Here is a 13,210-nt window from a genome sequence, read left to right on the forward strand (position 1 = left end):
AACAAGACAGTTACTGAGAAAAAGCGAGTAGTATTCAGCTGGTCATGTGATTCCAAAATGGCAGCCCCCATGAGGGTGGGACAGCTTTACATATGTTTCAAAATTTCAATTCATTTCTTTATGAGTAAAACTTTTTTAATGGGGAAAGAATTATTGAGTGCACCTTTAATATGGTTTGCAGTGATTGGACGATGTTAGCTATTACTTGTATCAGAATTAATTATGCTAATTTCTAATTAGTAAAATGCTTCAGCATTTACAGACATTACAGAAATCAGCTGTAATGTCTGTAAAGTCTCAAAAACATGAATAACCAACACTTCTGGAAACATAAAAAACAATTTGATAAAAACATCTCTATAGCTTGGTATTATTTAAAAGTTCACAACTTAGTCCCGCTGTCCACAAATGAGGACATACATTTTTAGGAAAACTATTTGCTCGAGAAATGTTATTATTATTATTTATTTTATTTTTGTGTGTGTGTGTGTGTGTGTGTGCATGTTTATTAGGTCCTACTAGTTACAAATCAAAAGGGCAAATTAAAAATGCACACAGCAGTCATGCTCAGGTCTCAAGAGGTTGAAGGCAGAAATGTGAAGCTTATAGTTGTATAAAAGCACTTCCATTGATTATTCTATTAAAACTTGTGTATTATTTGAGGTGTACATTTTTTTAAACTTCTTTTTATGGACGTTTTAGGGTTACGTCGTCATGGCAACAAAGTTGTAAAATTGAAAAATCTTTACACAGAGAAGATTAGTAAACAATTTTATCACACTAAAATCACGTTAACACGCATATTGTTTGCACCTTGTGGCTATACTTTTGAAACAGTTTATGGATTGGCCCTATTCACTTCCATTGTAAGTGCCCCAGTGTAGCCAAGATTTGTGCATTTTTAAAAGAAAAGTTTTAATACATTTTTATGGTAATCAACATTATGCCACAAATGCTGTCGATTGAGCTTAACGTGAACCTGGAACATTCATTTAAAGGTGAATATGAAACTGAAAGGTGTTACAAAAAAGAATTGCAAAAAAGTTATTTTCAAACAGTTTTCCTGAACACACTGCATTTCTTCTGTTGGTTCGACAAACAGATAGTCCCGCTTGACCGCAAATGAATTCCCTTTAGCTGTAAAAGTTCACCAGTCACAGTCATAGAGACTGGGGCTCAAAATATTCATTCACATGTACTTGTGAAAGTCCTCGAGGCTATGAACATGGGTCATTGAGGGGTCTTCTGGGTCAACTAGGTGTAAGAACGTGTTATTAGTTAAATCAAAATCAAAATTAATTTAGTGGCTTTCCATTATCCATTCTGCCTTTTAATTTTGCATTCACATTCATTATAACAGTTCCAGGTTAATAAGTAAATAAAATGGAAGTGAGCTCATTTTTCCCATGCAGGTTGGCAGAGTAACACCTTTGTCCTCTTTAAAAATGTGTTCTCTCAGTGTTTTTCAGACTTTTTCAGCCATAAAAGTTTGTTCTACATTTTTAATTTTTTTTTTTGTCCCTGCAGGACTGCCATACACAATGTAAAGGTAAAGCCTAAAGCGGCTGTTTTGAACATGCTAAAGCGGCTGGACAAAATAAGATTCCGCGGTCCAAAGCGAGATGATTTCCTGGATCTGCCCGAATCCCCCACAGGCTCAGACACTGAATGTAGTGATGACATGCTGGTGAGATCCCGACCTTCAATACGAGACAATGACGAGCAAAGAGACCCTGTAAGTCATTGCCAACTCTTCACAATTCATTTACTACTGTATTAATTCCTGTTAGACAGGTATGAAGGACTCTTCTAAGTGATTCTGTAAGTAAGTGTTCTATAGCAGGGGTTCTCAAACTTTTTTGTCAGCTGAGCCCCTTTGACCTAAGTATCCCGATATTGTAAGCAAAGTTAATCTTTTGAAATATAATTACATATACATCTTTGCACATAATTTTTTATATTATTGTTATATTTCAAAGAACCTTTATCTTTTGTTCTTTAATTATATTTATACAGTACATTTAATTTAATTTAATTTAAATATTACTACCCCAATCAGAGGTAATTATCTGCTACATTAGTACACAATAGTAAAATAACAAATAAATAAAAATAAAAACAATGTAAAATGGTCTTTTCATATCTTTTTTTTTTATTTATTTTATTTCTCTGATCATTTTAACAATGTCATTCCATTTGTGAATGTGTTGGTACATTTGATATATTGATATGATATAGCCATTATGTACATTTTCAGTAATTAAAATTACTTTTCATAGAAGTAACAAACTCGCAACCATTATAACCTGCGGTGGGGGGACATGTCAAATTAGGTGCTGCCATCAACTATTGCTTTTCAGGACTACAAGGCAAACAATGTCAGGTTAATGAAGGTTAGTTTTAGAACATGATTGCATTGCTGATAATTAAAGAAATTCTGCTATGTCATGTTTTTGTATGGAGAGAAGCACATAATTTACTTTGCACAAAATGTGCAATTTTCTCACCGTCAGTTGCATGAGAGACAACTCTCTCGCTCCATTTTTTTGTGAAATGACAGATAACATTTGAAATTATCCATCAATGTTTTTAAAATTCGGTAAATGACAGACATATTTCTGTACGCACATCTTCTTTCCTTCACGAACCCCCGTTTGTGAAACCCTGTGTATACCTGTGTTATAGAATTTCTGTTCCAAAACCTAGTGAGCTGCCTAACTAGACAGCATTTTAAAGCATCCTAGGCATGGCTAATAACACAAAGACTGCTCGTCAGGTTAGGCAGAAATATTATGCTACCTTTATAAGATACCTAATTTCAGGTAAATCAAACAAAGGCAGCATTGCATCCTATCCTTCTATAAGGCAATCTAAGGTAATGCAAAAATATATAGCGATGAGCTCAGTGAAAACAAAATCCAAAATGGTGAACAATTCGAGACGAGAACTGTCGATAAATAAATATACTTCAATTTCATATACTTCAGTTTTACCCAGTATTTGTCTGTGTTATGTATTTTAGCCTCTTTAGAGTCTCACGTTGTTAGCTTGGCAACATGCTAAAGTCAACACAAGTCGAGAGAAATATTGACTATAAATAAACTTATTTCATTAAATACTGAAAAGTATCAGTAAAAACAGTTCAGTCTAACTTTAAACTGACTGTTTTACCCAATATTCAAGTTTTATTCGTTTTTAGGTTCATTAGATTATCACGTTGTTAGCTTAGCAACATGCTAAAGTCAACACAATTTGAGAGAATTATTGACTATAAATGAACTATTTCATTCAAAACTGAAAAGTACTTGTAAAAACAGTTCAATCTAATTTTAAACAGACTGTTTTACCCAATATTTGTGTTTTATTAATTTTTTAGGATCATTAGAGTATCATGTTGTTAGCTTAGCAACATGCTAAAAGTACCACAAGTCGAGAGAATTATAGACTATAAATGAACTTCTATACTGAAAAGTATTAGTATAAACTGTTCAGTATGGCTCTGTTCCAAAACCATGAGAGCTGCCCACCCAGGCAGCATTTATAGGCACCACAGGCCTTCTCCCGACATGAAGGCTGTTCCAAACAGCATAATTGTTGCTGCCTTTTAAAAGCTATGTTTTGGCCAAACTTTAAGGTTACATTTGGAAGGAATGCAAGGCTATGTTTTGTTAAATGTAGTAGGTCATCCTGGTATTCCATGTAGAGCTGGGGAAAAAAACGATTTTCAGATTAATCGTGATCTTCATTTAAACGATCCCAATATCGATTTTCAAAATCACAAGATCGTTCATTTACTCTATGGATGGACTGTGCGTGGAGTTTCGGTAATGCAGATACATGCATAAACTGTAAAATACACATCAAATTTCTGTGAAAATGCCCATCTTGGTGAGGAATTAATGTAAACTCATCACTCTATAGTCATTGTTGTCTAAAGTGAACAATGAAGCTGGACAAAAAAGCAAATGCATCCTAATAGACCTGCTGCAGTCTAGAATGTCGTTAATCAAACAACAATAATATGAAAATGAGAAAACCACTCACTGCTCTTGTCTGGATAACCTTGGTAGCTTTAAAAAGTATTAATTTATCAAATAGTAATTAGTATCAAGAATTGTCAAAGTGCTTTCTTATGTAAACATATAAAAAATGTATAACTGAAATCTACCCAAATTAATCGGAATCAAATCTAGAGTTAATGAATCAAATTGGAAAATCTGTATTGCTACCCAGCCCTGATTCCATGGACACAGAAAATCAAGAGTATCGAGTTGTTAGCTTAGCAACATGCTAACAACAGACATCATAATAATGTAGTAACATAATAATAGAATCAACAAAGGATTATAGAAAATTTTTATTCTAACATTGGGTAGGTGCAAGTTTGGTTTCTAAAAAACTATTGAATTTGTAATTGAAAAAGTTTTATTAGGGTGGTGATGTGTGGATTGAAAAGCCTGTAATTACCGTTGTGCATGGTACAATGTTTTCCTGTTTACCTCGTCACTGCAGTTTAGAAAATCAGGGCTGTTGAATCTGGTTTCAGCTAGCTTCAGCACAAAGCCTTTAAAGTTCCTAAATCATGTGGGTGATATAACAGAGAATTCTGTGTCCATTTCAAATGGGTCACGTGACTCGCGCTGTGTTTACCACTGGACAGTGTGGCGCGAGATGCATATCAGATTAATCAGCGCTGCACAGGTTCTCTGCCAGCCGCAGTGCGGTTTAATCAGGTAGTGCCGTTTCTTCACATTCTTTGAGTATATAGCTTTTGGTGTTTCCCATGCGCAGCAGTAAATTGTAGCACCTGATTGTTGCGTTGAACGGCCTCGAAAAGTCCTGGTGCTTCTGATAGCCAGTCCATCCCTGGACTGATATCATGAAAATGACTTATAACATTACGTGGGTGAAAAGGAAGTGTTTATGAACTGTTAATCTGACCTTTAACTCGTGATTTGTGTGAAAGGGAATAAAAGTCATTGTTGTTTTAGTGCCTTTGGTGTTAATTTCACCTGGAAACTGCCACGATATGTACAACAAGCCACGTAAAAATTGTTTTGCAAAAATGTAGGTATATTAATGTGATTCTATGAGATCAGGTCGGTGAAAATTGCTGTAAGATTTGTTTTATTGTATTTTATCATGTAAAACCTAGTGAAACAACAAGCCACTAGACAAAACATAAATGGATTTAAATTCAGGCTGATAACAACACTAGCATTCCAGAGTTATTTACTTTGGGCAGTAGAGAAACTGCGTGGAGATCAGGCGTAAGCAACCGTACTCGTTACAAAGTAAGTCAAGTTGTAATCCTATCAAACCGGCACATATGGTAATGAGTTTAAATGCCAGAAATCCCGAGGGCACTCACTAATTTGAGGTCAGGTTAAGGGTGTGGCATGGACTTCTAGGAGTGACTGTGAACTGTAATTTCACATGTGATCTTCAAAACCCTGCGTGGGTGTGTTCACCCTGGCCTGCTCCCGAGCTGTTAAATGCTTTCAAGTGTTATGGCTGATAAAGATGGATTTTTGACTGGTTTTGACTTGTGTACTGGATTTCTATCCTTGTCAGTAAGGGCCAGATATTTGAAAAAGTCAAAATGATATTGTGATGATTTTAAAGGTTTTATACAGACCTTAAACTGTTCCCAACATAAATCTGTTTTGGCAATGATCAATTTTGAGAGCTAAAAATCAATATGCTTCTGTGATGGCTTTCAGGCTGGTCAGAGTCTCAACACCGAGTTTGCATGTGTTTGCATTTGTTATTTCCTGCATCACAGGCAGCTTTAGTGTTGAATGCAACAGCCTTCTAACAGAGATTGTGACCAGTGGTACTTAGCTGTTTAGGCAAGCAGTCAGGAGTGAGTCATCATGGCTTACATGCTGATCACAGTAGCTCAGTCTCCCTCTCTGTCTCCGTCACACACAGACAAGCAATTGCTATGTTTGGAAAAGCATACTTACATACTACTTTTGCTTCCAGTACAGAGTACGTATATACTGTATACTGTGCACAGTATGCATTTAGCATTTTCTTTATGCGTGAAATATCTGGAAGACCTAATACAGTACTTTTGCTGAAATGTGCAGTACACCACAGAGCACACTGCACAGAACACTGTATTCAGTTCAGCCACAATTATTTACACTTTTCTTAATCATTTATTTAATCAGACTTGAATTTTTTTTTTTTTTACAAAATGTATGTAAAAATGGAAAACAATATTTATTTCTTAGATGGAAGCCACTCCCTGAATTAAAGATGCAATGTGAAAGAATCAAAGGCAGTGTTGCAAGATTTTTGTTGAGTAACAAGCAACTTGAGCTGGAAAAACAAGCCCAAAATAAGCGACCCTTAGTGTTCCAGCAGGGGCCATGGGGATTTTTTTAATGTATATATATTTTTTAAGAATTTCATAGGGGACATCAGGGCTAGTTGTCACACTTTTTACTTTAGTGACTGTTGCGCAGGGTAGGTGGTAAAGTATTGAACAAAATCCAGCAAAATTTAAAAAGTACAACATTTAAGAAAAAAAGATATGAAACAAAAAATAAAAAAAATGTTATGACATATGAAAAAAAACTACCTACCTGACATTACCTCTCCTGAGCAAAGTTGCCTGAATTGGATGCCAGTATAGTTTTATTGTGCTCTCTTTTTAACACACTTTATTATTATTATTATTATTATTATTATTATTATTATTATTATTATTATTATTATTTAAGCTAAAAGTACTGTTCTTAAAAGTGGTAAATGATCCATCAGAGATGTACTGAGAATAATAATCAGCCCAGAACAGGGCAGTGATGACAGTGGCATCAAATGGTAATATTAGCTAATAATTCTGCTTACTGAAAATACAGAATTATGTTAGATACATACGCTGCTTATATACTGTCACTGATTAAATACATTTAAAATAATTAAAAATTCAAATATTATTTTTCTAAAATATATTGTCTCTGATTACATCTTAATATAATTTTTTTTTAAAATACATGTTTAACAGAAGTGCCTTCTTATCCAGTTAAATAATTTACTGATGAAATCGAATCAGACATGACATTTGACATTAGGATTATATTCCGCCATAGCATTATTATTCATACTATTTAGCATTATACAGTAGTAAGTTAATATATGACTTTCATTAAACCTCTGTAAACTTTAATTTTCTCTCACACAGTCGGGTCAGATCACTCTCGCTCTCCAAACAGACATTCGATCTCTCGCGCTGAAAAGACGCATCTCTCTCTTGCTCCTGGTTTCAGTTTCCACAGTTTCAACTCATCGTACAACACCTGTGGCTGCTAGTGTGCAATCATATTTTAGAGCTCCCTGTGTGCAATGAAGCCATTTCTTTCTTTTTTTTTTTTTCACCCAATTTGGAATGCCTAATTCGCAATGCGCTTTTGAGTCCTCGTGGTCACGTAGTGATTCGCCTCAATCCGGGTGGCAGAGGACGTATCCCAGCTGCCTCTGTGTCTGAGACCGCCATCTTATCACGTAGCTTGTTGAGCGCGTTGCCACGGACACATACCGCGTGTGGAGGCTTCATGCCATCCACCGCGGCAACCACGCCCAACTCACCACACGCCCCACCGAGAACGAACTGCATTATAGCGACCACGAGGAGGTTGCCCCATGTGACTCTACCCTCCCTAGCAACTGGGCCAATTTGGTTGCTTAGGAAACCTAGCTGGAGTCACTCAGCACGCCTTGGGATTCGAACTAGCGAGCTAGCGAACTCCAGGGGTGGTAGCCAGCACCTTTTACCACTGAGCTACCCAGGCCCCCCCAGTGAAGCCATTTCTATTTGTATGCCCATGTTACCTAGGCTTAGGACGTCGCACGTTTTGGATCGAACAGACGCCAATATGATAATAACAATAAAAATGTTTTTTAAACATCCCATCTCCATGATGCACATTCTCACATTTTTGAAATGCGATGTATGATAAACCATTACATCTCTAATAATTTTAATTACAGTTCTCTCAGTCAATTGCCAACAGTATCATATAAAAAATCAAATAATCATCCAATGAAGGCTCACTTTTCACGATGTAAGCGTGAATATGCCCGTATGCGCGATAGCGTGAGTGCAGTGCGCGTCGGTTTGGGCCAGGTTTGGACTCTTCCACTAGCCATATGATTGACATGCATGATATAGAGAGAGGCTTGAAAAGTAGGTAGGGACAGCTGTTATTAGTGCTAATAAGCCCCAACAAGCCCAAAAAATGCAGACAAAATACATGCAACCCATGTGCCAAGACTGCCCATTCTTACAAGCGACTTTCTGAATAAACAAACCCAAAGTTACTATGATCATAGGCAATATGCAGTGTATACTGCACAGTATTCGCTAAGTAGTTAGCTAGTATTTCATGTTTAAAAAATGTAGGCAGGACACAATATATGAGTGTAGAAATGTTTTATTATATTACAATATACACAAGAATGAATGGTATATGAATTGTGTTTTATTTAATTTTTTTGTGTGTGTACCATAATGTGCTTATCTGTGTTTAGTGTAATAAAATAATTTTCTTAATAAAAATATAAAATGATTTGATCTCATCAAATCAAAAAAGGCTCCACTGACGGAAGTAAAAGGCAGAAAAAAACAAACTACATACTACATTTGATAAAATTACTGGACGACTCGGGTAACTTGGCCAACATCTGCACAGATCATTAAAAACTAGCCGAAACCGAATTGAATAGCTTAAGTTGTATTTAAATGCATAAATATGTTGCAGTTCAGCAAGTAATTAAATTTACAGCGCAAATTATGATGACTCTATTGCTGATGGCGAATCAGCATTTCACTCTAGAAATATCAGTAACATATAGAGTTCAGTAAATAGTTAGCTAGTATTTGAAAAACATTGGCAGTATACTGTTTTTTTTAAATTTTATTTATACTGTCGTTCTTTTTTAAATGGAAAACTAGCTGACTACTGAATACTACGCAGACACTGTATACTGCCAGCAATTTTTAAACACGAAATACTAGCTAACTACTTACCGAATACCACGCAGTATACTGCCTATGATTTTAAAACATGTAACATTAGCTAACTACAGTACAATAGGGCTGAAACGGTACACAGAATTCATGGTTCGGTACATACCTCGGTTTTGGGGTCACGATTTGGTACAGTTTCAGTACAGCAGGGAAAACAAAGAATCTTTTTTTAAATTATTTATTTTGAAACAGTGGCTGATGGACACCAATTCTTATTGAGAAGGCTCATTTATACATGACTGCACTATGTATATTTCTTCAACGAAATTACAATACAAAACTTGAGAGCCTCTTATATGCACATTGTATAAAAGCATAAATAATAATAAAAGTAAAAAAAAAATGCAACAATAATAATTGTAAAAAAAAATTAAGACATTAGCAGTGCAGATTTCTGTGTCTTTTGCATTTCAGCTCACCACTTGTACTTATCACTCAATTATAAGTACTCCTATGGCATTCGTTATCGCTTTAGCTCTGTCTGATCTTGCAGTGAGAGGGGGTGGGGGGGGTCGCATCTAAGCGTGTTCAGCGGGAGATGTGGATATAAACTTGGAGACAGTGCGCGAAAGTGAAAGCCGCTGGGGCAGCGTGTATGTTGATGAAAGAACTGTCCGCATAAACTTCACATGCATTTATTTGATCAGCAGTTTCTAGTGTGCTGTCTGGCGCTTGTTCTGTTAAGTTTTGGTTCTTTGTGTTGCTCCACCTTTTTTTAATTTATTTATTTATTTATTTTTTTGCATTTGAGTTCTACACGATTTGTGTTGTTCGTTATATGTTGTTTTAATATTGGTTTCACTTATGCTAAGATGTATAATAATTTGTGTGACTGCGTGTACCGCACCGAAAGCCCTGTATCCACGAAGGTGCAGATACATGTACCGTTCCAGCCATAAACTACATACCGAATACTGCCTATGATTTTAAAACCTGTAATACTAGTTAACTACTTACTGGTTACCGCATAGTAAACATTGTATACTGCCTACGATTTTTAAACATGTAATATTAGCTAACTACATTCCGAATACCGCGTAGTATACTGCATACAGTTTTTAAACACTAAATACTTGCTAACTACGTATTGAATACAGCGCAGTATGCACTGTATACTTCCTGTGATTTTAAAACACAAAATACAAACAAAAACAAAGTTTGCAGTTTAAAGTTTATACGGCGCAGTATTCAGTAAGTAGTTAGCTAGTATTTTATTTTTTTTAAATGATAGGCATTCTGTTAGTAGTAAGTGAGTTTTCCATTCCTAACATAGCAACCACAGACACACGTAAAGCTAGCATAAGTCTAGTCAGATATCTACTCTCAATGCTCTCTTATAATCAGGTTGTATCTTTGTAGTTTAGACTGAGTCATCACAGCACTGTGTTTTTATTCATGCACTAATGACTTTTGAAAGGCCAGAGGTAATGAGATCAATGTTTCACTGTTGAGCACAAGCAGTGGTTCGACTGAATCTGAATAGCACGTTTATGAGAGCCGGTCACCAAAAGTCTTACCCCCTACAGGAAGTAGTCTATCTTTCACCCTCACTCACGCTGTGCTGATGTCTCTTTTAACTTCTCTTTGTCAGGACGTGTTGCTTTGTGTTGCCAAGGTAAAAGACTCAGCTTATATGGTCTATGAACTCCTTAGTTAGCTTGTGTCTTTTTTCGGGAGTGAATTCACATGTAAACACACTGTAGCCTATGAAAGCTCGCTGATCGTGCTATTTTCATTTTGAAAATAACTGTTTGCCCTAGTTTTTGCTACCTTGTGGCTTTGTTTGCTTTTTACTATATTGTGGTTCTTTGCTCAAAATGAATGAGAATGATTTCTCTAACACCTTCTCTTTTTCTGCTACACACACATCCCATATTTGCTCTCATATTTCCCTTTTCTGTTTTCCCTTTTGCTTATGATTGTGTCTTACCAGCTTGGATTTCAACGTGCCACAAATTGTGAAACGCGTGCAGCATGTTACCCTTAAAGGTTTACTGCAGTGTGTGTCTGAGATCGAGCATGTGCGTGTGTGTCAGAGAGAGAGAGAGAGAGAGAGAGAGAGAGAGAGAGAGAGAGAGAGCATGCCTGCACTGTCAGTCGCATTGGTCTCTTAAAGAGACACCACCTCGACTGTTTCTTTCTGCAGTGCCACCCTTTCCTAATCCCTCACTCACCTACTTTCTCTCTCACTGCGGTTCGGCTTTATGCAGATCTTGCATTCTTTCGGCCTGTGTATGTGGCAGGATGGAATCAGAGGTGCATATTGTGAGTCTGAATTTTACAGTCCACATTCAGCACTGATATTGGCCTCCAGTTTAATGTTTATATTTGTGTAGCAAACTTAAACGGAAGGACGACACCATACAGGGGACTGGTATTCTGTAAGTCACTGCTCTGAGACGAGTGTGTGTGTGTGTGTGACTTTGTTAGGGGATGCGTATTCTCACGTAACCAGGTCTGGTCAACATTGCTGCCTATTCTGGCTAAGAACAAATCAATAAGGCAGGAAGAAACCGTCAGAGCAACATGTAAAGCGATCGACCACAGTACATTTTGTTTTTACGTAGCATTCAGTAGCAGGCTGATCTGTAATCTACAACAAAAATACTGTCATGTAAAGGCAAATGCAACAACCAAAAGAGTTACTTTGTAGTTTTGGGAGCGATCTAGTACATCAGGATGTGTCACGTCCATGCCTGTCTATAACCCTGTATGTTTTTTCTAGGCTGGTTCAGGGACTCTTGCTGTCATGCAAGACCTGAGGAGCGAATCAGAACGTCTCAACGAGATCAAGGGTCATTTGGAAATTGCCTTACTGGAGAAGCACTTCCTGCGTGAGTATTTAAAGGATGTCTGCTGTCCTTCTTTTTATACTGTCTGTCAATGCATGTGAGGGGAGGAAGCAGGGACAGACTGGGACTAAAAAGTGGCCCTAGTCTTACTGGCCCAGAGCAGCCTACTACACCCAGCCACACCACAATACAACACACCGGCTCATTGATTTCATTTTCTGACTCAGTTTCACATTTTTGTATTGAAATTAGACATTTCTATTGACTGCTAGTGTTTAAAAAAGGGTCAATTTATTTGCTATTGGATTTTGTCCTGAATTAATGGGTATTTATTTTAATAAAACATTCTGTTCCTTAGACTATTTCATCACTTGCACAGTTCCAGCCAGAAGATTGAACACCTGGCTGAATGAATTTTTCTTATGATCCGAAAGACTTTAATAATCTAAAGGCTTAAATGCATGAAATTAGTCTTGTAAATCGTGCCTGTGGACTAGTGAGTGAAGGAAAAGCAGCCAAAAAGTGCTTTTTTATCCATGAAAAAAGATTTGATGAATTGTTCCCACAATGCTGGAAATTTCATGTCAGTTAACTGCAAAACACTTGGCCAGTGTTTGTTAAAAACACAAGTTAAAATCAGGTAGCAATATTTGGGGAAAAAAATACAAAATAAAATGACATAATTTTAAAGGGATAGTTCAACCAAAAATGAAAATTCTCTCATCATTTACTCACCCTCATGCCATCCCAGATGTATATGACTTTCTTTTATCTGCTGAACACAAACAGAGATTTTTAGAAGAATATTTCATCTCTGTAGTTCCTTACAATGCAAGTGAATGGTGACCAGACCTTTGTAGATCCAAATATCACATAAAGGTAACAGATGTAATCCTAAAGACTCCAGTGGTTAAATCCATACAGTATCATCAATATAATAGGTGTGGGTGAGAAACAGATCCAAATTTAAGTCCTTTTTTTTACTCCACTTTTTTACTTTTTTATCCACTTTCACTTTTACATCTGAAAGCCACATATGGTGCTTGTTTAGTTTCACTTTCACATCTGATTTCTCTCTCATATGCATTGCAGCTTAATAGCATGTGTTCAGCAGTCTCTAAAAGACCACACTTCGTACAACGTCCAGATTCATGTTTCCCAAGTATGAAAATTGTGTGATATAGTGAAGTATGCCCAATACGGAGTCTGGATATTATATTATTTTCCCTTCAACTGCCACAGATGTTCCTCTCTACACTAACTTGTGTTTGAATATTATATAAATGGCCACATCTTATGTAGGATTAAATACTAAACAGAATACATGTCTTGAACTTTAAATTAAAAGGTAGCTTACCCTGTGGAGTTTACTTGTAAA

The 13,210-nt window shown here is 36.4% G+C and overlaps 1 protein-coding gene across 5 annotated transcripts in view; it reads left to right on the forward strand.

The window, feature by feature from the left end:
- gramd4a (GRAM domain containing 4a) overlaps positions 1 to 13,210 on the forward strand; it is an 82,917-nt gene that overhangs the window by 15,440 nt on the left and 54,267 nt on the right. For 2 of the 5 annotated variants that reach the window (XM_051691570.1, XM_051691569.1), the window contains exons 2-3: positions 1,528 to 1,735; positions 11,766 to 11,874. In XM_051691570.1, the coding sequence (XP_051547530.1) occupies positions 1,528 to 1,735; positions 11,766 to 11,874 (317 nt within the window). Of the gene's footprint in view, positions 1 to 1,527; positions 1,736 to 10,596; positions 10,656 to 11,269; positions 11,306 to 11,765; positions 11,875 to 13,210 lie in introns of those variants that run through there. The other 3 variants (XM_051691571.1, XM_051691572.1, XM_051691573.1) reach the window with 3 other exon arrangements.

This window comes from Myxocyprinus asiaticus, chromosome 47 (assembly GCF_019703515.2).
Source record: "Myxocyprinus asiaticus isolate MX2 ecotype Aquarium Trade chromosome 47, UBuf_Myxa_2, whole genome shotgun sequence".
Lineage (NCBI taxonomy): Eukaryota > Metazoa > Chordata > Actinopteri > Cypriniformes > Catostomidae > Myxocyprinus > Myxocyprinus asiaticus.